Below are 22,943 nucleotides of genomic sequence, written 5' to 3'. Positions count from 1 at the left end.
AGTCTTATTACAAAGGTACGGATTTTGATGTTTTATGAACTGTATGCCATATCCTTGTGTTTAATTTTTGGCGATCATGATCCGGGTTCATGTATACATGATTGTATACATGTCATAAATATGACGTCATAGGTCATGTGACCTGGCGGCCATATTGGATTTTATGAAAACCTTAAAAATGGATCCCTGCCTTCATTTTTCGATCGATTCATTTTGAACTTTGACCACTTATAGTACGCCATGTGATTGGATGCATATCCTAATTATGACGTCATAGGTCAGGTGACATGGCGGGATGGACCGGTATGGTCCCCGGATCATACCGCCCTTGGCGCCCGTCAAAAATCGAAAGAGTATGGCATGGGCAACATCTGCACCAAATTTGATGCTTTTGGAAGAATTTGAACCAAAATATCCCTAAGGGCCCTGACTATACTCTGAATACTGAACTCTCAAATGTGTCTCCCTCCTCCAAATCCTGGTGGCATCTGGTCAAATCTGTTTCTGGTGTTTGTCCCCCCTCCACCCCGCCACCCCCTTACCTCAAATGGCTACACAGTTGACACCGCACGTGAAAAAGCCGAATGCCTCAACTCTATGTTTGCCTCAAAATCTTGTGTCCCAAACCCATCGCTCTCTGTACCCACCGTACCGTCGTACCCAGCTGCTCCTGGACTCTGTGTCCTTTCCTCCTGACAAGGTGGAAAAGTTTGTCAAACCTCGACTCTGATTCTGCAACTGGACGGCATCAACACATGGGTCCTAAAATCCTGCTCTGCCGCTCTTTCACACCTCTCTATTCTCTTCACCCTTTCTTTTGCTCAAGGTCATCTGCCTTCAGCTTGGAAATCAGCGAACATCACCGCTTTACACAAAAAGGTGCAAAAACAGATCCTTGCAACTACAGACCAATCAGCATCCTACTCCAAATAATCAGCAAGGTCATGGAATCCATCATTGCTTCTGACATCAAATCCTTCCTCCTCTCCAATGGTTGGATCTTGGATCATCAATTTGAACTCAAACCAGGTCACTCTACTCTGGGCATTCTGCTTCTGCTGACTCAACAATGGATGGAGGTCCTCAACGCCAGACAGGAAATCAGAGCCGTCTCCCTTGGCATATCACGTGCCTTCGATACGGTCTGGCACCTCGCCCTGCTCACCAAACTCTCCTCCTATGGTATCCATGGAAACTCCCCCCTTCAACATCCACGGAAACTCCCCATGTTAAAGTTGCACACAGAGAAACGAAAACGATCCCTTCTGTAAAGGGAGCAGCACTTTGCGCCTCCCTTTGATAACGTGATCACCCCTGACTGCTCCCGTAGACATATGTTACATGTGATTAGAATAACGGTAACAGCCTAATCTCACCCCACACTGCCAGCTGTAAACACAAACTCGTGCAAAAAGGTGATCCAGGGGTGTCCCATTTATCAATCAGCATGCCAAGCCAGCCGTTCCTTATCAACCATGGCTCGCGGATGTCCTCTCCTGTCTTAGTCAATGTGTGGCTCGAAATGGAATTCTCTCATAACCTCTTCCTGTCCAGGCTGGACTTCCTCAAGGCCAAGGCAGTGTTCTGGGCCCTGTGCTTTTAAAAATCTTTATCAATGAACTCTCCGACTCTCTGGAAAATCCTCTATCGTTTTGCTGATGACTCCACTCTCTGCCACTCCATTTCTCATCCCTCAGATTGGCAGGCAGCAGCCTCTTCACTCTCTACAGACCTGGATAAAATTACAAACTGATCAAACAAGTGGAACATGTCTTTCAATCCTGACAAATCTTACACTCTCACTATGTCTCTCCAAAAAGACCATCTGGAATACCCTCCCATCTACTTTCTCAACAATTCTCTCAAAGAAGTTCTGTCTCTCAAGCTTTTGGGTCTCACTATCTGCCATGATCTTTCCTGGGAAAGCCACATTTCCAAGCTGTCCTTCAAAGCTCGTCGCCAACTTGGCACCCCCCGTCGTGCGAAGTCCTTTCTGGGCACACCTGAGCTCCTCGCCACATACAAAGCTTTGATCGACAGCTTGATGGAATACTGCTCTCCAATCTGGGCTGGTGCTCCTGCCTCACATCCATCTCATCTTCACGTTGTAGAAACCAAAGCTTTCAGAATCATTGGTGTCTCCCACGATGAAGCTGATTCTGAGGGCCTTTCACTCTCTCACCGCAGGCAGGTTTGGTGGTCTTTCTGTCTTCTACTATCTCCTATCCGGCCTTGCTCTCCCTGTTCTGTCTGTGCTCTGTCCCCCAAATATTACTGCAGGGCAGCAGGACACACAAGATCTGCCAGCAACCCTCTTCTGGTGAAACGGACAAAATCAAGACTCTCTGCTCACCTTCACTCTTTCGTTCCCCTTTACTCCCGCCTCTGGAACAAACTCCCACACTCTCTTCAATCCCACTCCTCCCTCCAGGTCTTTAAAACAGCTGTTCACCACCATCTCTTATCTTCCCTCATTCAAAACCTTGATCTTTTCTACCCCTGGTAAAACACCCCAAACCTCCCTCCTTCAAATTCCGTTTTCCTCTTCTGAAAGCCCTTGTAGTGTCCATCTTGTTTATACCTTGTACTCCGTCCGCCCTAGCTCTCTCTCTCTTCCACAGATCTCCTGACATCCATGTTCTCTACTGTTGCTGTGCTTCCCTATCTCTCTCCCTCTTGTCTTCCGCTCCCTTTATTATATGTTCTACGTGTTAGCTCTTATACGAGCCTCGACAAAGTATACAATAAAAAAAAATTAAAAAAACCCAAAATACCCCAAAGACCCAGAATACCCCAAAGACCAAAAAGACCAAAAAGACCCCGAAGTTCCAAAAGACCCTGAATATCCAAAAGACCCCAAAGACCCAAAATACCCTGAACACTCTACAAGAAACTTGGTAACTGAACACACCCCCGATGTTCTTGAGGCCTGACTGCAGATCTACCGTAATCTATATATAATTCCAGAGAGGAATGAGCCTGGCTGCTGCTCCCTCAGGAAACGGGTGCACCAGTCTCAAAAAAAAGAAGTTTTAATCCTTCTGAACTTTCAATGTACTTCATTTAATTCAATACAATGCTAAAAGTAATGATGACAAAGTAGTGATAAATAATAAGGCTGTCAATTTGTGCACAGGCAAACAGGACAGTGTTACTTACCCCCACCATACTCAGACAAGATGCAAACCTCTCGGACTTCACAGACAACTCCTTGCACAGAGCACTTGTCAGTCTGCAAAGCAGAGGGAGGAAGCCAAGGCCTTCACTATTGAGTAAAGAAACTATATTGTCCAAATGAATCAAGAAGCACACTCATTTAGATGTGGCACCCTTTGTAATGTACAAACATGCATACGTACATGCATACAACAAATTAACCAGGACTGATCAGGGTTCTAAATAAGCAGTGGCCCAGGTGCCAAATGCTACCAGAAACTCCATCGGGCCACCAAAACCTGGTCCCGGGTGGCCCGTGTGGCAACTTGTGTCAAATTATTCGACATATCTTCTTTGTCGATGTATTCGGTCTTTACTTATCATTATGCAATCTCAACAAACTAAACTCGCCAAGGGGACTATGGGTCATACAGCAATGGTTGTAGCGACCGCAAATCCCCCCGCACACCCACCCTGCCCACTCCTCCTCACTTGGAGTTCCGAATGTGAAGCAACGCAAATTATCTTTATAAACTTGTACCATGGAGTGCCGCTTCTGGTGGTGGTGGGAGAAGGTATAATGAGTGACGCTTCTGAACCCTCAATTGTATCACAAGTAAGAAGATTCCCTCCGTGTTATTTTCACACTCACTTAGCCGTTGTTGCTTTCGACTTGATTGCAAACATTGGAGGAATTCCCATGTTTGTTGGTTTTTTTTCCGCCTCGGAAATGTGTATAATAACTAGCAGCTTAAGAGTCGTTCCACGTTATCGTGGCATTTTTCTAGGGCCACTTCAAATAGCAAAAGTAAAACGAATAATGATAATAGCATAATAATAACATTAACATGACAGTATAGTATTGCAAAATAACAATACGAATAATAATATTAACAATAATAGTAATAGTAAAAAAATGCTTAGTATTACAAAACTTGAATCTTCATATACATATGTAAATGCCATTGTCGCTCTGTGGTCATCTGTCTGTCATCGTTCCTTACGTCATTCCTTATACACAGCCGCTTCTTTTAAGGTACAAACTCCAAACTCGGGGTACAAATACAACTTTGTGTGGGGAGTAACATATGCTATGTAGCCGCAGCCTCACACAGGGGTGTGGGGGCTGGGGGTGGGGGGGAGCATACGTTCTCTTTGTAAATGTGTACCGTGCAGCGCCACCTGGTGGTGGTTGGAGAGGGTATTACAATTTACTCCTTTGCCTGGACAATGCTGAGGTTAAATCACTCTTTGAACGGTAATTTGTCCTCCATTCCTTCTCCCTCCCATCTCCCCATCCCCAAAATGGAGGGGCCTGTCAAAGCCAACCCTCCCTCCCCCCAAAAATATGTATATGTAGTATATCTCTCACCTTCCCCTCCCACCTCTCCCCGTGCCATCCCTCCTCTCCCTCCCCTCCCTCCCCTTCTAGGAGCAAGAGGCGTAAAGACAAATTGTTCCTTCAGTGAAGTGACGGGTAGGCTCTTCTAGTATAGACATGAACATTTCCATATGGCACCAATTTGATTCATACAGCTGCATGAAGAAGTAAATGTATTTTATTTGCCAGATGTAGGGTGTCCCTTTATATGAACCTTTCTAGAGCATTACTTGGTTCCTCCTCAGCACACAACAGTAGTCCAGTATGCACATGAGATTTTTTGAATGCCCCTTATTTTGTATTGTTTGGCATTTTCTTCAAGCTATGGAATGTCCTTTCTTTGCTATACTTTGCCACATGGCACATACCCTTATATGAAGGGGTCTTTTATATGCCCCTGACATTTTACCCAAGAATGTCCCTTCTTTTCTATAACTTGCTACATTGGCATATCTCATATCAAGGGGCATTTGCTATGCCCCTGGCATTTTACCCAAGAATGTCCCTTCTTTTCTATAGCTTGCCACATGGCATATCCCATACAAAGGAGCCTTTTCTATGCCCCTGGCATTTTTCACAAGATACATTTTAAATATGAACAAAATGAATTTGTTCATCGTACAAGACTTTATTCAAGCCGACATAAAAGACTTGGAAAAAGTAAGGGTAAAGAAATATTCAACCCAGACGGGATTTGAACCCACAATCCCCAGCTTGGGAGTCTGATGCTTTATCCATTAGGCCATTGAGCCAGCATGTTGGAATTAAAAAAAAAAAAAATTTAAGGGGTGTAAAGTGTGTATATATGTATGTTTATATATATACAATATACCAGTAGAAACCGAGATACTAATTTTCAGTCCTCATGTTAAAGTTGCATACAAAGAAACCGTCCCAAAAAAAGGAAGGGGTGCTTTGTGTATACTGTATATATATATATATATATATATATATATATATATATATATATACATATATATACATATATATATATATATATATACATATATATATATATATATACATATACATATATATATATACATATACATATACATATACATATATATATACATACATATATATATTATACATATACACATATACATACATATATACATACATATACATACATATATACATACATATATATATATATACATACATATATATATATATATATATATACATACATATATATATACATACATACATATATATATACATACATATATATATACATACATACATATATATATACATACATACATATATATATACATACATACATATATATATACATACATACATATATATATACATACATATATATATACATACATATATATATACATACATATATATATATATATATATATATATATATATATATATATATATATATACATATATACATATATATATATATATATATATATACATATATATATATATATATATACATATATATATATATATATATACATATATACATATATATATATATATACATATATATATATATATATATATACATATATACATATATATACATATATATACATATATATACATATATATACATATATATACATATATATACATATATATACATATATATACATATATACATATATATATATATATATACATATATATACATATATATATATATATACATATATATACATATATATATATATATATATATATATCTATATTATAATAGCCGTAGATGATTCTGTCTGTCTGTCTGTCTATCTGTTGGGTGTCTGTCCGGGGTGTGGCTTACTCGGTTTGCAGAGTAGCTCCACCCATAGCTCCACCCATTCTGGGAGTGGCTATAAACAAATATCCACCATTTTATTAACTCGCATAGCTTTGAGTCCTGTTTTGTAGGCCCGTGGTGTCTTGCTCTCCCCCAGTTTTATTTCAAATCAAATTCGATAAATCATTTCATTTTTCACAGTCGCTAACATAGTTTTAGACTCGGTTGAAAAAAAACGGGAAGAAAATCCGATGAAAGTTGCCGTTTATAGAACGAAATGAATTCTCAAAGGCCTGTAACTTCAAGGCCATTGAGTCTCTCTCACGCCTTTATCTCCAATCTAACTCACCATATGATTTCATTTTTATCGATGGTTTTACTTTTAGACTCGGTGTCAGCAATAATTGAGAACAATCCACACACGCGGGAAAATGCAGAGATATATTTTTTAAAATCGCGTCATGGTGTATCATACACCGCCCAACATGACACCGCCGGCAATGTGTCGATATATATTAAAAATTCGCTTTTGCTTTTCCGTTATGATATATTACTATTTCGTTTGATGATAGTCGTCACAAAAACGTCAACAATGATGCCGACATATATTTCTTCGTTTTTATTTCATTCAACATATTAGCCGGAAGTAAAATATGTTTCAGGAAATTACCGAGAGATATTTCTTCGTTTTTTTTATTAGTTATGTGCGCATACACTTTAAATAGGTTTATTTGAAATCTTTAATTTTCCACAAACATTCCACACACGCGGGAAAATGCAGAGATATATATTTTAAAATCGCGTCATGATGTATCATACACCGCCCAACATGACACCGACGGCAATGTGTCGATATCTATTTTAAATTCGATATATCATTTCATTTTTCACAGTCGCTAACATAGTTTTAGACTCGGTTGAAAAAAAACGAGAAGAAAATCCGATGAAAGTTGCCGTTTATAGAACGAAATGAATTCTCAAATGCCTGTAACTTCAAGGCCATTGAGTCTCTCTCACGCCTTTATCTCCAATCTAACTCACCATATGATTTCATTTTTATCGATGGTTTTAGAGTCGGTGTCAGCAATAATTGAGAACATTCCACACACGCGGGAAAATGCAGATATATTTTTTAAAATCGCGTCATGGTGTATCATACACCGCCTAACATGACACCGACGGCAACGTGTCGATACATATTAAAAATTCGATATATCATTTCATTTTTCACAGTCGCTAACATAGTTTTCGACTCGGTTGAAAAAAAACGGGAAGGAAATCCAATGAAAGTTGCCGTTTATAGAACGAAATGAATTCTCAAACGCCTGTAACTTCAACTTCAAGGCCATTGAGTCTCTCTCACGCCTTTATCTCCAATCTAACTCACCATATGATTTCATTTTTATCGATGGTTTTGGACTCGGTGTCAGCAATAATTGAGAACATTCCACACACGCGGGAAAATGCAGAGATATATTTTTAAAAATCGCGTCATGGTGTATCATACACCGCCCAACATGACACCGACGGCAACGTGTCGATATATATTAAAAATTCGCTTTTGCTTTTCCGTTAAGATATATTACTTTTTCGTTTGATGACAGTCGTCACAAAAACGTCAACAATGATGCCGACATATATTTCTTCGTTTTTATTTAATTCAACATTATTAGCCGGAAGTAAAATATGTTTCAGGAAATTACCGAGAGATATTTCTTCGTTTTTTAAAATTAGTTATGTGCGAATACACTTTAAATAGGTTTATTTGAAATCTTTAATTTTCCACAATATAATTTACTTGCCATTTATCATTTGATGATTACGAGACAAATTCCTCTTGAGGATCGTGACAATTCATGCGCTGCGTGGAAACTTCTATTTCCAAAATGAATGAGACGATCGATGAAGAACGCAGACTTGAACAGGATGCAGCAAGAAAACGAATGAGACGGGCGAACGAGTCCATCGACGAACGTCAATGCAAACTTGCGGGGTCACCCGTGGGAATCCCACGGGCATGGATGTGTGTGACATTTCGACATATTGAGTTAGATGCTGCACATTCATTTTTACAAAATGGTTACTGGCAAGTCATCAGATCCAGAAATGGTGTAAAAACCACCGTTTAGAGGCCATTTTTCCCCGCAAAGCCGGGGTTGGCCTTTTCGGGGACCGTGGTAGTTGTTGTTTTTTTGTCCCCTTTTTGAAGCAATGTTTTACGGCCGGATGCCCTTCCTGACGCCAACCCTTTTTGCCGCCTTCAACGACAAACAGGGAATTACCAGTGAACTGGTACTCAATTAGCCGACCTCGGAAGGATGACAGGCTGAGTCAACCCCCCTGGCATTAATTCGGCGATCGACCGAGATTCGAACCCAGGATCCTAAGCCGGCACCCTAGCCGCTAGCCCAACACCAGAAATGGTGTCATGAACACAATTTATTTACGCACAAGCACAAAAGCAAGACGGGCCGATTTCCGATTCCGACGGGCCGACGGGCGAGACGGGCCGATTTCCGATTCCGACGGGCCGATTTGGAGCAAGAAAAAGAACGAGACGGGAGAAAAAGGAGAGAAACGAGACGGGGAAAGCCGATTGGAGAGGCGAGTGAGGCGCGATTGGAGAGGAGTGTGAGGCGCGATTGGAGAGGAGTGTGAGGCACGATTGGAGAGGAGTGTGAAGCGTGATTGGAGAGGAGTGTGAGGCACGATTGGAGAGGAGTGATTGGAGGGGAGTGTGAGGCACGATTGGAGAGGAGTGTGAGGCACGATTGGAGAGGAGTGTGAGGCGCGATTGGAGAGGAGTGTGAGGCGCGATTGGAGAGGAGTGTGAGGCGCGATTGGAGAGGCGTGTGAAGGATTGGAGAGGAGAGGAGTGTGAGGGATTGGAGAGGTGAGGGATTGGAAAGGAGAGGGATGTGAGGGTTTGGAGAGGAGAGGAGTGCTAGGTGGAGAGAGGAGAGTGTCAGGTGGAGACAGGAGAGTGTCAGGTGGAGACAGGAGAGTGTCAGGTGGAGAGGAGTGAGGGGTCACATATTATGTGAAATAACTAAATTCACACCATTTCTGGATCTGATGACTTGCCAGTAACCATTTTGTAAAAATGAATGTGCAGCATATAACTCAATATGTCGAAATGTCACACACATCCATGCCCGTGGGATTCCCACGGGTGACCCCGCTAGTATATATATATATATATATATATATATATACATACATATATATATATATACTGTTACAGACGTGGCTTAGATGTTATTTACCGAGCGGTTTTGGTATGACCACGTCTGCACAAGTTACCCGATTATACCCGAACGTCGACTAATCGCGCTACGCTAGATCAATGAAGGAAAAGACACACAGCTGGGATTCAAATGACACGACACCAGGGTTCAGTTCTCAAGACCTCCGGAGGAGGTTATATTGTTACGGAAGGTTAGATTACAAGGACGAGAGGTACAGCATAGAAAGACAAGCACTTAGACACACTCTTATATTATTCCCAACAGACGACAGATAAACGGGACAAAAGGCTGACTCACACGGGGTTTGATGGCTAGGAAAGGCAGGATCGATGGCTCCAGGTGCACCTGGGCTCAAAGGTCAGAATCGACTCGGTCCGGTCCAGAGATGCGGGGAGGTATTCAGCGCTCGGAGATGGTGACTTGTCTGCTCAAGCTGGGGGCGCATCTGACGTCACGTCCGGCGAGTGGCTGCGTATATCCGGCGGGGAGTGACACGCCCTCGGCTCGTTAGCTCCGCCCCAGATGGAATCGGCACGTTGCTTCTCATTGGGTGCGTGCGGGGGGGGTTACCGGCTCCGCCCTTGACGAGGAGCTGACAAGGAGCCCCTTCGTGGTAACCCCGTGGAGCGCATGGTCCGGAGCGTCGTTGTTGTTGTAATTGTTGTTGTAGTTGTAATTGTAGTTGTAGTTGTAGTTGTTGTTGTTGTTGTTGTTTGGGGAAGAAGATGGAAGGAGGTATGGGAAAGGTCCTAAACTCACTACTGGTGCCATATAATCACATTCTGGTGCAACGAAGAGTCAGAATTAATGGAAAGGAGTCCTTAACTGACATAGACTAAGAATAACTAGCAAGATGTCCGAAAGTTGTCTACGTGTGATGCGGTGGACCTGGGCACGACATTTAATGGGGGAAAAAGGGGAAGGTCGGCTCTACTGATTGTTGTTTACAGACAATGGGACTAGGGAATGGGGGATTGGGGATAGTTGGGGAGTATTGGGGAAATAGGGGAATATTTACAAGCGGATATGGAGGCCAAATTCCATATTGGCAACATTGCACCCTTCTCTACCCTCGGGGCGTCCCGACCCGATAAATTTTTACCTACTTTAGTGTGGCACGCAATGTAGTTCCCTCTACTATTAACTCTACCCTGAGTGCGACAGTTTTACAGATATTCACAAATGAGTAAATATGTCCCCCTGCGACGTTGCACCCTTCTCCTCACAGAAACACACCCACAGGATAACCGAATCCGGAAAGAATCCTCAAACTAAACATACAGCCGGTAGGGAGCATTATTTACACAAGACTACGCTGATATTTACACTACGATCCAGGACCTGTTTTTGGAGGAACACATGCAGATGTTATGCATAGAGAGAGCACGCATGCTAGCATCGATACACCAACCCACGAGTGCTCTGTGGCCTACGGCCTCTAATAATGTGCAGAGCACCCCTTCCAAGCATCAAGCACCACCCCATCACACAGTGAGCACCATCCGGTGCACCAATAAAGTGTTTATAAATCACCGGTGGTGTCGCAGCCGGCCGATGTTCTGCCGCTGGTCTTGCCTTCGTGTGGTGCACTTGGCCTTCTTGCCTCTTTCAAAAAAATAAAGAAAGGCGCCAACCGCGTCCATTTCTATATTGTGGCCTTCAGTGGTGTCAACTAAAAGTGGTTCACCTGCATGGCATAGGTGCCACGTTGACCCATAGGTCCATCCACGGGTGGTGCTTGGCCGCAAAAGAGCTGCGGTCCATGGTGGGTGGCCACAAACATTGCGGTCCATATGGTGTATCGATCCAAGCAGCAAGCAGCGAAAGTGCAGGCCCACAACTGCGTAGCCAGCACCTCTCTCTCCTCTCTCTCTACCCCAAAGCCAGATCCTCGGAGGTGGGAGACAAAAGAAGCAGACAAGTGAGTAAGGTGGTAAGGGCGCAAAAGTGCACGCAATGTAAGGTAATGCACACTGGGGGCACATGGGAACCAGGTGAGACAGGTACGTTCCTACCGTACGCTCCCCCCCCCCAACAGGTAACCTACATGGCCCCTCCCTTACCCCTTACTGTATCCACAAAACACAACACTACCCATAAACATCTACTTTACAAATCAACAAACATCCCTACTGTCTTCCCCGTTCCTCCCATAAACCAAATTCGTCTTCTCTCCCTCCTAACCAATCAAATTTGCCATTTTCAACTTTCATCATAATTTGCCATCTCCAACTCAACATCATAATTTGCCATTACCAATTCATCATCAGTCCCTCCTAGGGAGGGAGAGATGGAATCACCCCAATGTCTCATCCACGTCGTGATGCGTCTCACAATCCACACAGCAATTTCATTTCCTGCAACAAAACAAAGAAAACACAGGTGTGGAGTCATCATCATCACCACAGGTAAATGGCTGCGTATGGTGCGACAGGTTCATCAATCCTAACTATTTCCTAAGTGACTTTAACCACTTTACACTACCCGGGGTCTTTCTCCGGCCAAACCATTGGCCCTCTTACACTATGGGTTCTAAAAACCAATTCCCATTGGCCAACTGTGGTGCTTTTCAATTTGGGGTCTCACTCCCCCGATTCATCTCCCGGTGCCCTCGCACAATTTCCGGGCTGTGGCGTGTACCTCTCCCAGCGGGTCTACCCACCTGCACACCTCCACCACTGCAGTTGCCACCCGAGCTTACCTAGCTCCTCACCCTAACCTAACTAACTGGGGCAGGCCCTCTGGCGCTCTCCCCACTCGGTGCCCTCTCTGGCACTGGGCTACCCGATCCACACCCGGGATCCTCAGGCACCCACTCACAACTACCGGCTCCCAGAGCCCACCTGCGGCCTCACCTGGCCGACATCCTCACAGTGGTGGAGTGCCCAACCAACTACACACACTAACAGGCTACACGCCCAGCCATTTCCACAACACTAATGCACCCATCCACAACACCATTCTGCAACCGCACCACAAATGCCAATATCCAACCACAATTTACCTGTACCCTCTACCTAACACTTACACTACCCGCCCCGGGTACTCGTGAAAGGGGTCCACTCTTCCCCCATTCACAGCTTCGCACCATGCACACCACTCCGTACCACTTACTCCAACTCTCTCCACACACCTGTACTTGCACACCTGTGCTCTCACACCTGGTGCCACCTGCACCCTTCTCTCCCCAAGCGCATTCGCGCTGATCCACAACACTCACTACTCACACACTGCTCCACACACCTGTCCAGTTGCACACCTGTGCAATCACACCTGTTCCATCCTCACACACACACGGCATCATCTCATCTAACTACTCCCTTCTGAAACTTGCGCTTCCCAGTCGTCCCTTTAAACTATTGCGCTCCCACGTCATTATCATCCATACTAATCTACCTGCGTCCCTACTACAGGTATCAGTCACTACCTAACCTTATCGTTACCTAATGTCAATCTCTTCTAGATCCCTACAATATAACCTAACCCACCCGGGCTAGTTTTCACTGCCATACACCCCATAAGCTATTGCTCCTTTGCCCCCACATGGGAAGGGTGGCAGGGATGCCATCCCACCACATCGGGGGTCTCTCACTACCAATTTTGCACATCAAATTTCAACAAATTAAAAATTTGCCAATCATCTGCCAATCACTGTACCATTACCAATCATCACTCTGCCAATCCTTTGCCAATCATCAAATTTTGTTTTTCTCTAATTTTGGGTCCAAAACACTAACCTCATCACCCAGTCTACTCACTACTGCCTCTCGGTGCGCCAATTCCTGTCCAAAGCCCGGCTTCGTAAAGCCAAGCAATGGATGCTGGTTGTTTTGTGCCTGCGGCTGGATGCGTCCGGCATTCGGGGCAGGGACGGGGGCTTACCCGTGCCGAGATCCCACGCACCATCTCGGCACGGAGCCATCCAATGTCCCGCTCTCGACCTGCCGGCACGTCTCACCAAAAAGTGGTTGCCATGACGACCCTTTCTATCGGGCTGCCAGCTCCGCCTAGTGGAGCACGGACGCGGCCGTTCAAAGCGAGGCCCGGCACGCACCGAGGGCCCGATTCGGCTATAAGTCGTTCTTCACTCTACCCCGTCTAACGTCGATGCTTCACCTGCATGCTTACACCCCGCAGCCCGTTCCTTGCTCACACACCCAGCCGTGCCCATGCTCCTCGTACCTTTCCTTACACACCCAGGTACACCCATTCCACTCACAGCCTTGGTCACACACCTGACCACCGAACACTTTGGCACACACTCGTTGCTCGCACCCCTCACCAATACACCGCTTCGCACCCCCTCCTCGGTCACCTCCTCTGTGACAATCACAGGTGTGCCCTCATTCGCACACCCAACCACGTGCCTCACCACCAACTCCAGCGTGCATTCCCACTCACGCTCTACCATTCCAGGTGTGCATCCTTCCATCCCAGGTGTACATCCTCGCTCACCTGTCACAACTAACTCACGCTCCATGTCACTCTCACTACTTTCACCTCCATTCCTGACAGCGCACTCACCCTTACTCTTGACAGCGCACTCTTTCCTCATGCACCTGTCCGTCACACACCTTTCTCTCGCACACTCTCCCGTCACACCCTCTGTAACACTCACCACAGGTGTGCATTCTTCCTTGCCTTTGACAGCGCACTCTTTCCCCATGCACCTGTCCGTCACACACCTTTCTCGCGCACACTCTCCCGTCACACCCTCTGTAACACTCACCACAGGTGTGCATTCTTCCTTGCCTTTGACAGCGCACTCTTTCCCCATGCACCTGTCCGTCACACACCTTTCTCGCGCACACCCTTGCGCACACTCTCCCGCTACACCCTCTGTAACACTTACCACACCGCGCTTCCATGTGCTCCCTCGCACACGCGCTACGACCGACTCGCTCTCGCCAGCACCCTCGCTACTCCTTGGCACGCACTTTTTCCTCACACACCCCAGAGTCGGACTTTCTCGCACACCTCCTTTTTCGCACACCAGACCTGTCGCACACTTCACCAATGGCCTCTCACGAACACCCGGGTCCATCTCGACCCCCAAGCTTATTAAATCCCCTGGCGCATCATACGCACGACCATATTGGTCACCACTTACACCGGGTCCTCTTCCTCTTCGCTTCTCCTCCATCACCTGCGAATCCCTCATCCGGTTAATGAGCACATCATCACGATCCAAACACAGACTTTGGACCAATTCTTTTATCTCCTCTTTTATTTCTTTCTTATCCCCTCTCCGTCGCTTCTTAATTTCGCTCATCCCTTCCTCCACTTCTTCTAGTTTCTGCTTCACCTCTTTCATTCCCCGGTACGTCTCCTCAAGCTCATCCTCTAAGGCTACCTTGACCGTTTCCAGGTGCGTCCTCACCTGCCGGTCCTTCGTCTCCATTACCTCTACCACCTCGTCCAACCTCGTTGTCAGTCCCTCACGTACCATCTGACATTCCCTCTTTGTCGCTATCAAGTCGTTTTTTATGTCGTTTTGTGTCGCTTTTAAACCTCCTAATACCGCAGTGTTCCTTTGAACCTGCTCCACTAACTCCGTTTGTCCCACCGTCAGCTGCTCCACCTCCTGCGTCAGGTCCTCTATGCCCCCTTGTAACTTTACAGTCCCCTTTCTCACCTCCTTCTCCATGTGATCCTTACAGTGCCTCACCTCCTCGCGCACTCCTCCGACTTCCTCACTCACACCTCTTCTGATCTCCTCTCCCATCACTTGCATCTCCTGCCCAGATGCCACCCTCATCTGCTCCATTTCCTCCCTGTGAGCATCCAGTTTGGCTTCTACCCCCATTCTGACCCCCTCTATCTGCTGCCCCATTTGGTTAACTTCCCTTTCCGCTTGGTCCCTCATGTCCCTCAATTTGCCTTCCATGGTGTTTTCTAACCCCTCTAACCCTTTTTGCATCCCTTCCATTTGATTCTCTTGAGCGGCCATTCTGTTTTCTACCCCCGTTAACCCATGTTTCACTCCCTCTATCTGATTCTCTTGAGCGGCCATTCTGTTTTCTACCCCCGTTAACCCATTTCTCACCTCTTTTATCCCGTTGTCTAACCCCTCAAAATTATTGTCTAACTCCTTAAAATTATTGTCTAATCCCTCACTGGTACCCCTCGCTTCGTCCCTCATTACCCCCATTTCGTTTCCCATTACCCCCATTTGGTTTCCCATTACCCCCATTTGGTTTCCCATTACCCCCATTTGGCCCTCCAATCGCTCACTCTGAGCCCTCATTTGCTCACTCTGAGCCCTCATTTCCTCCCTATTCTGGGCCATAAGGGCCTTCATTTGTATGAAAAACAAGTTCAAATCCACCGGTGGCGCCACTACGGTCGCGGGCGTGGACGCCGTGGCCACCTCGTGCATGACAACGCTATTTTGCGACCCTGCCGCCCTCACTGCTTCGCTCTCCTCCCGTCCCTCAATTTGGTCCTGGACCGACCCTGCCTCACTCTCCCCTACCGGACCCCAGCTGTCTTGATCCGCCATAGCGCGACTTTCAAAATTCGGGTTTTAATTTTCGTATAACAAAATCAAATTTAGCCGTTATAATTTCGCGCGGGAAACGCGCTCCGAATCGATTCTAATTGTTACAAATTTGGGCCTAATAAATTTAGTCCCGGGTTCGAATTCCACTCCTCGACACCAATTGTTACAGACGTGGCTTAGATGTTATTTACCGAGCGGTTTTGGTATGACCACGTCTGCACAAGTTACCCGATTATACCCGAACGTCGACTAATCGCGCTACGCTAGATCAATGAAGGAAAAGACACACAGCTGGGATTCAAATGACACGACACCAGGGTTCAGTTCTCAAGACCTCCGGAGGAGGTTATATTGTTACGGAAGGTTAGATTACAAGGACGAGAGGTACAGCATAGAAAGACAAGCACTTAGACACACTCTTATATTATTCCCAACAGACGACAGATAAACGGGACAAAAGGCTGACTCACACGGGGTTTGATGGCTAGGAAAGGCAGGATCGATGGCTCCAGGTGCACCTGGGCTCAAAGGTCAGAATCGACTCGGTCCGGTCCAGAGATGCGGGGAGGTATTCAGCGCTCGGAGATGGTGACTTGTCTGCTCAAGCTGGGGGCGCATCTGACGTCACGTCCGGCGAGTGGCTGCATATATCCGGCGGGGAGTGACACGCCCTCGGCTCGTTAGCTCCGCCCCAGATGGAATCGGCACGTTGCTTCTCATTGGGTGCGTGCGGGGGGGGTTACCGGCTCCGCCCTTGACGAGGAGCTGACAAGGAGCCCCTTCGTGGTAACCCCGTGGAGCGCATGGTCCAGAGCGTCGTTGTTGTTGTAATTGTTGTTGTAGTTGTAATTGTAGTTGTAGTTGTAGTTGTTGTTGTTGTTGTTGTTTGGGGAAGAAGATGGAAGGAGGTATGGGAAAGGTCCTAAACTCACTACTGGTGCCATATAATCACATTCTGGTGCAACGAAGAGTCAGAATTAATGGAAAGGAGTCCTTAACTGACATAGACTAAGAATAACTAGCAAGATGTCCGAAAGTTGTCTACGTGTGATGCGGTGGACCTGGGCACGACATTTAATGGGGGAAAAAGGGGAAGGTCGGCTCTACTGATTGTTGTTTACAGACAATGGGACTAGGGAATGGGGGATTGGGGATAGTTGGGGAGTATTGGGGAAATAGGGGAATATTTACAAGCGGATATGGAGGCCAAATTCCATATTCGCAACAATACATATACATATATATATATATACATATATATATATATACATGGTTGCGGAGCTCAGCGCCAGCCTTTCCCCTTACCAAGGGGGGATTAGTCCCCTTGTCTTTGAATAGCCAACGGGACCCGAGGCCTATGACGTCCTTCCCGGACAGCGCGAAATAGGGTCGTAGGACTAATCACTAATACATAATTACTCGCGCTGACCGGAAACAAGGAGACAAGCCTCGCCTGAATCACGGGTGTTGGTGGAAACGCTGAGCGGTAGCGAACGCGTGACCCGAGCCGTTATCAAGGACTAGATCCCGATCCGAGCGGTTCTTAATCGTGCCACGCTTACCCAATGGAGGAAATCACGGAAACGGTCGAATTTGGAAGAAAGGAATAACAGAATTTATTTACACTTTGAACAATAAGAAGAAGAAGAATAATACACAGTGCAGCCTTAAACAGTCTTAACTTATCCCTGGACAAACGGGCCCGTCACACTCAGACACACTCACACGGGGTTGCAGACGAACAGGTCGATGGTCCAGGGGTGGCGTCCAGGCAGCTTGCTCTCCGGTCCCCAACTCGCACCACGAAGTAGATGAACCCAGCGGCCAGGAGCTCTCCAAGTGTCGTTTGGCGCGCACGGGATTATCACAGTGCGTACGGTAGGGCTGGCTTTGGCAGTTACACTTGCGGCTCAGCCGCGTACGTAATAAGCGAATAGTTCATAATAGTTCGTAATAGTTCAATAAACGCGAACAATGCGCTTCTCAATCAAGGCTCGAAACTGTCGTGTGCACGCCAGTCCTCTTAATGCAGTTCTCACACGAGTGCTCTGGATCAGTTCTCTCGTATCAGCCAGTTCGCTCGGTCCTCATACAGTTCTTCGTAAGCGCATCTCCCTTCTCATCTTAACTCAACTCAACTGAACTGTGCATCCCTTCTCATCTCAACTCATCTCAACTGAACTGCGCATCCCTTCTCATCTCAACTGAACTGCGCATCCCTTCTCATCTCAACTCATCTGAGGTGGGGGCCTCGCACCAAGGGTTTTATTGCCACGCCCTTGGAACCCTCTGGAACTCAACAGACGTTTCTTGCCACGCCCTATCATGCCATGCCCACCGAGCTCTGGTTGGCTGTTGCTCTTACCGTCACCGCCTCCTGACGCGCTGCTTGATGCGGCCACACCTCGACCCTCGCGCTCCTCCCTCTTTCCAGGCCTACCTCGTGGTTACCCGACTAGTTTGAGCGAGCAAAAGGCAGCTGATTCTGCTGGCAGCCAATGCACCACAAATGGAGGGATCAGCCAAAATGGAGCACGGGATCGAGTTTGCCCATTGATGAAAATGAAGGGTGGCCGCAAAATGAAAGGACCTAAGCTTAATTCTTTACACAACGCAGATGTCACTAGGGAAATGGCCTACTCTTACACATACTATGACATAACTAATTTCAATGGGCCTACGTGTTGCTTGTGGACTAACTATGGGGGGCAAACCTTTAACCTTTAATGATGTTATATGTACAATCTCAAAACCTCAACAATATATATATATATATATATAATTATATATATATATATATATATATACATATAAATAATTTTAAAGCAAAAACTATAGCACCGAGGTGGAATTTGTTTCGAAAGCCGTTAACTAGACCTATTGGCCGATGGATATTCTATGTTTCAGCTAGTTTCAATGTATAGTCCTAGAGATATGAGCACCAACACATTTTGGGCGGAGAGACGGACGGACGGACACCAACGTGATTTCGAGGGTTTTATAAATATAACTAAAGAATGCATAGACGTTGCTGAAATTTGGACCATATTACCTCAACGTACAAAGCATTTACTTCTGAAGTTTGCAGCCGATTTCGTCCAGTAGAAGCCGAGAAATGTATTTTCAGTCCCCATGTTAAAGTTGCACACAGAGAAACGATCCCTTATAAAAAGGGAGGGGCACTTTGCGCCTCCCTTTGATAACGTGATCACCCCTGACTGCTCCCGTAGACATATGTTACATGCGATTAGAATAACGGTAACCGCCTAATCTCACCCCACACTGCCAGCTGTAAACACAAACTCATGCAAAAAGGTGATCCAGGGGTGTCCCATTAATCAATCAGCATGCCAAGCCAGCCGTTCCTTATTAACCATTTCAATGGAGTCCTTGCTTGAATGCTTAAGCCACTTGGCGAGCACTCTAAATGCTGCTTGGTAGTGGAACACACCCAAGTTGGTATGCAAAGTTGCTGGTATGAAAAGCACTGCAATTTGATCTGTAAGTGTCGTGAGAAATAGTAATTTAAACGTGGATAATGATTTTTATGATGTTTGATTTACGAGCAAATAATATACGGGCAGGCCACCAAAAAAAAAAAAATATATATATTATAGTGATTGACTGGTGCTGGTGACGAGCACAAGTATGACTGGCACCAAAATAAAATGTGTATGACTGGCACCCCGCTGGTGACGTGACCCACAGTCTGAACATCAATGGCTACATTGTTCTACCAATAGGTGCTTTCTGGCTTCGAAGTTATTTCCCACAGTCAATCAGAACACAGAAGCTTGCAGGGCATTACAAACCTATCTCAAACAAACACTTCTCCTCTCCCCCGTCTCTTCTATAACCTTGGGCCTGACCATGAAAGCATTTTCGGGCTATGCCCACCTGGTTCCTGTAGCATAAATTTTCACCAGGTTCAAGCCAGGACGATCAGATATCAACCTGACAAACCTGCCACATCAGCAAGCTGGAGTATTTCGGTCCACAAGAAACACCTACTTCCTTGGGATTGAGCAGCAGCCTTGGTATTGAGGGGTAGTAGCTGGGGGTATAGTGGGGAAAATAATATTTTGTTCCATGGCTAATATTCCCCTGTCTGCAGCAGGGTCAGTAAAACAGTTGCACTGTGGCACATGTACAGGCGAAAATCATAAGGAGGTTCCCTCACCCCACTCATAAGTCCCTCATAAGTAGAAAATCAGAGGTAGATTTTTTTTGTGTGCCCATGACCTGATTTTGGGCACTACCAACATGTATAAGCCTGGTGTTGGCTTAATGGTGAAGCTTCACCAGAGCTTAAGATTTCAGGGTCCTGAGTTTGAGCCTTTGCCGTGCCGTTGAATTAACACCAGGTGGGTTGACTCAGTCTGTCATCCTTCTGAGGTCAACAAAATGAGCACCAGCTGGCGACTAATGGGGCGCATTGCATCAGCGGCACAGCCGCACCCCCAGAAAATGGTGCAGCAAAGCAGCCACAGGCTGCATACAAACCACCACCACGTATGCAAAAATGATGGAGATCGGCGCAGACGTGTTTTTTTTTTTCACGATTTTCAGACATATAGACATGCGTATAGAGAATTGCCTTATTTAATACAGTGGGATGCTGTGTTGGAAGCATCATGACATCATCATTGCATTTATGTTTTAAACAGCAGCCATATTGGATGGTTAAAAAAAAAAAATCACAAAAGACTTTTTCAGGACAGACATGATCAAGAAAACTACAACATTCTTTTCATCGTCTGTCTTAAGATTACAAACTTCCAAAATAAACTTTTCAAATCAAGCACTGCCCGATAACATCCTTGAAAAACAGCTGCTGACACCAGGCAGCTGCAGTTACTTCCTGAGTCACAAAAACAGATGCAACTCTGTAGCAAAAGCAAAATAATATGGAGGTGCCATTGTGTGGAAGTTTGTGCACCATGAATGAGCGAACATGACATAACAATGTAATAACTTCCCAATCTCTGAGCCCTGTTATTAAAATACAACAAGTGAGGATAATGTCACCCCCAACTCGGACTTCTGTCATGAAAATGGGCATGCAAAGTTTTGTTGTTGGACAAATATTTTGAAACAAGCCCTGAAAGTTTTGTATTAATGGAGGCTTAAATAAGAATCACATTTAAGTCTTACTGCTGGACATCAAGATGTGCAATAAACACATAAAAAGGGGGTGAGGTCCCCCACAACGAATTAAAACATACATACTCGCATGTGAATTGGCTGTCAGAGTGGGCACCTCCACCACAACAACTTCAACCACTATTCCAAATTCAATGGTAGGGGACCTCATGTCAATTTCATCATCAATCATCTATTCAATTCTTCAATCTTCAATATTCTTTAATCATCTATTTGGCAGATTACCTCCAGAGAGAAGAGAGAGGCACAGCTCAATTGTTGGATAGAACAGGTGGGCCTCTATCATAACACCAAACCTCCATGATTTGTGGCAATTGGTAGGATGTCAGAACATAGCTTGATAAGCATGCATTCCATCGAATAACACAGAACAGCTGCACACAAGCCTTTTGTCAGTGTATTTATGGCAATGTGGGTGCACTTAGCTGTCGCACACAGAATGGGTATACAGGAACCTAAAAACGCAGAAACAAGATTTGTAACGGCAACAAGTCCAGGTACGCAATGCTCATGTCAAAGGGCAGGGTTTGTGGCATTACAGGCTCAACAACGACTACAAAATCTGAAAGTACTAGGAGACAAACCCTAACCCTAACCCGAACAACTATCGAAGGAATGGCATACAATTCCCCTTCAAAGTAAAAAAAATGGGAGCAGCAGTTCAAATAAAATAAAAAAGACCCCGTTTACAGTTACAGGATGCTCACTGTGGGAATCTTATATTTTCACCCCGGTCTATCTATCAGTTTGTGAACACAATATCTCAAAAAGTTGTGGAAATATTCGGTTGAAATTTGATGGAGAAGGTGGGTGTGTGACAAGGACGAAATTATTAGATTTTGGTGAAGATACGGATCTGGATCAGAGAATTTTAAAGTGATTCTTCACCATTGAGAGATACGGCAAAAAACCATATATAGCATGATATCTCAAAAGTTGTGGACGTGACGGATGTGTGGATGAAACTTGGTGTGACACGGACGAACTGATTTGATTCTGTTGAAGATCCGAATCCGGATACAGATACGAGAATTTTTACAGCATAGCCCATAGGGCTGGCAATGCCGTCTGGAACAGCAATTGTATGTATGTATGTATGTATGTATGTATGTATGTATGTATGTATGTATGTATGTATGTTTGCATGCATGTATGTCCCTTCCACCAGATTTTTGCAGGTTTATTCCCTTTAAAATGTTTTCTCTGCATCTGTTGGTCCGATTGACACTACATTTCTTGTAGAATTTTAAAATGATAATTATGACATCATAGGTCACGTAGTACGGGCGCCATCTTGGAAAAAACGAAAAACTTTGCACCTCCTCTATATCCCCGAAACCGCTCCATGGAAAAAATTGAAAGGTGGCTCAATATAAAATACTCCACATGGGGAATAACACGTTAATGATGTCATAGGTGTCTTCATTGTGACGTCATAAATTGACAAGTAGAACGCTTGATCCGATCAGTATTAAATTCCTTCAGCATGATCTAGGGACAAGTTGGTCGAGAAAAAAAATAATTTGATGACGTCCTCAGTTACGTGATTCAGCAGCCACATTTTTACGGTGTAGCCCGTAGGGCAATGCTGTCTGGAACAGTGCTTGTCTGTCCATCCAGTGTATGTATCCATGTCCCTAACAAACGTCCACCAATCAGAGCGGACGATCTCGTCACATGACAGAGGTATAGCAGATCCTCCACTCAGTAGATCCAAGCCTGGTT

The 22,943-nt window shown here is 45.2% G+C and overlaps 1 protein-coding gene and 1 long non-coding RNA gene across 3 annotated transcripts in view; one reads left to right on the top strand and one right to left on the bottom strand.

The window, feature by feature from the left end:
* Positions 1–22,943, top strand: part of LOC144891853 (uncharacterized) — a 119,259-nt gene that overhangs the window by 23,275 nt on the left and 73,041 nt on the right. Inside the window, exon 2 of the long non-coding RNA XR_013623249.1 lies at positions 4,589–4,633. This is a non-coding gene — a long non-coding RNA (uncharacterized LOC144891853). The remainder of the gene's footprint in view (positions 1–4,588; positions 4,634–22,943) is intronic.
* Positions 1–22,943, bottom strand: part of LOC137425489 (protein FAM114A2) — a 78,721-nt gene that overhangs the window by 6,426 nt on the left and 49,352 nt on the right. For both annotated transcript variants that reach the window (XM_068113986.2, XM_068113985.2), the window contains exon 12: positions 3,160–3,232. In XM_068113986.2, coding sequence (XP_067970087.1) covers positions 3,160–3,232 — 73 coding nt within the window. The remainder of the gene's footprint in view (positions 1–3,159; positions 3,233–22,943) is intronic.

The sequence above is a fragment of the Myxine glutinosa genome, chromosome 4 (assembly GCF_964187855.1).
Source record: "Myxine glutinosa chromosome 4, kmMyxGlut1.1, whole genome shotgun sequence".
Lineage (NCBI taxonomy): Eukaryota > Metazoa > Chordata > Myxini > Myxiniformes > Myxinidae > Myxine > Myxine glutinosa.
This window is presented reverse-complemented; position numbering and strand designations above follow the sequence as displayed.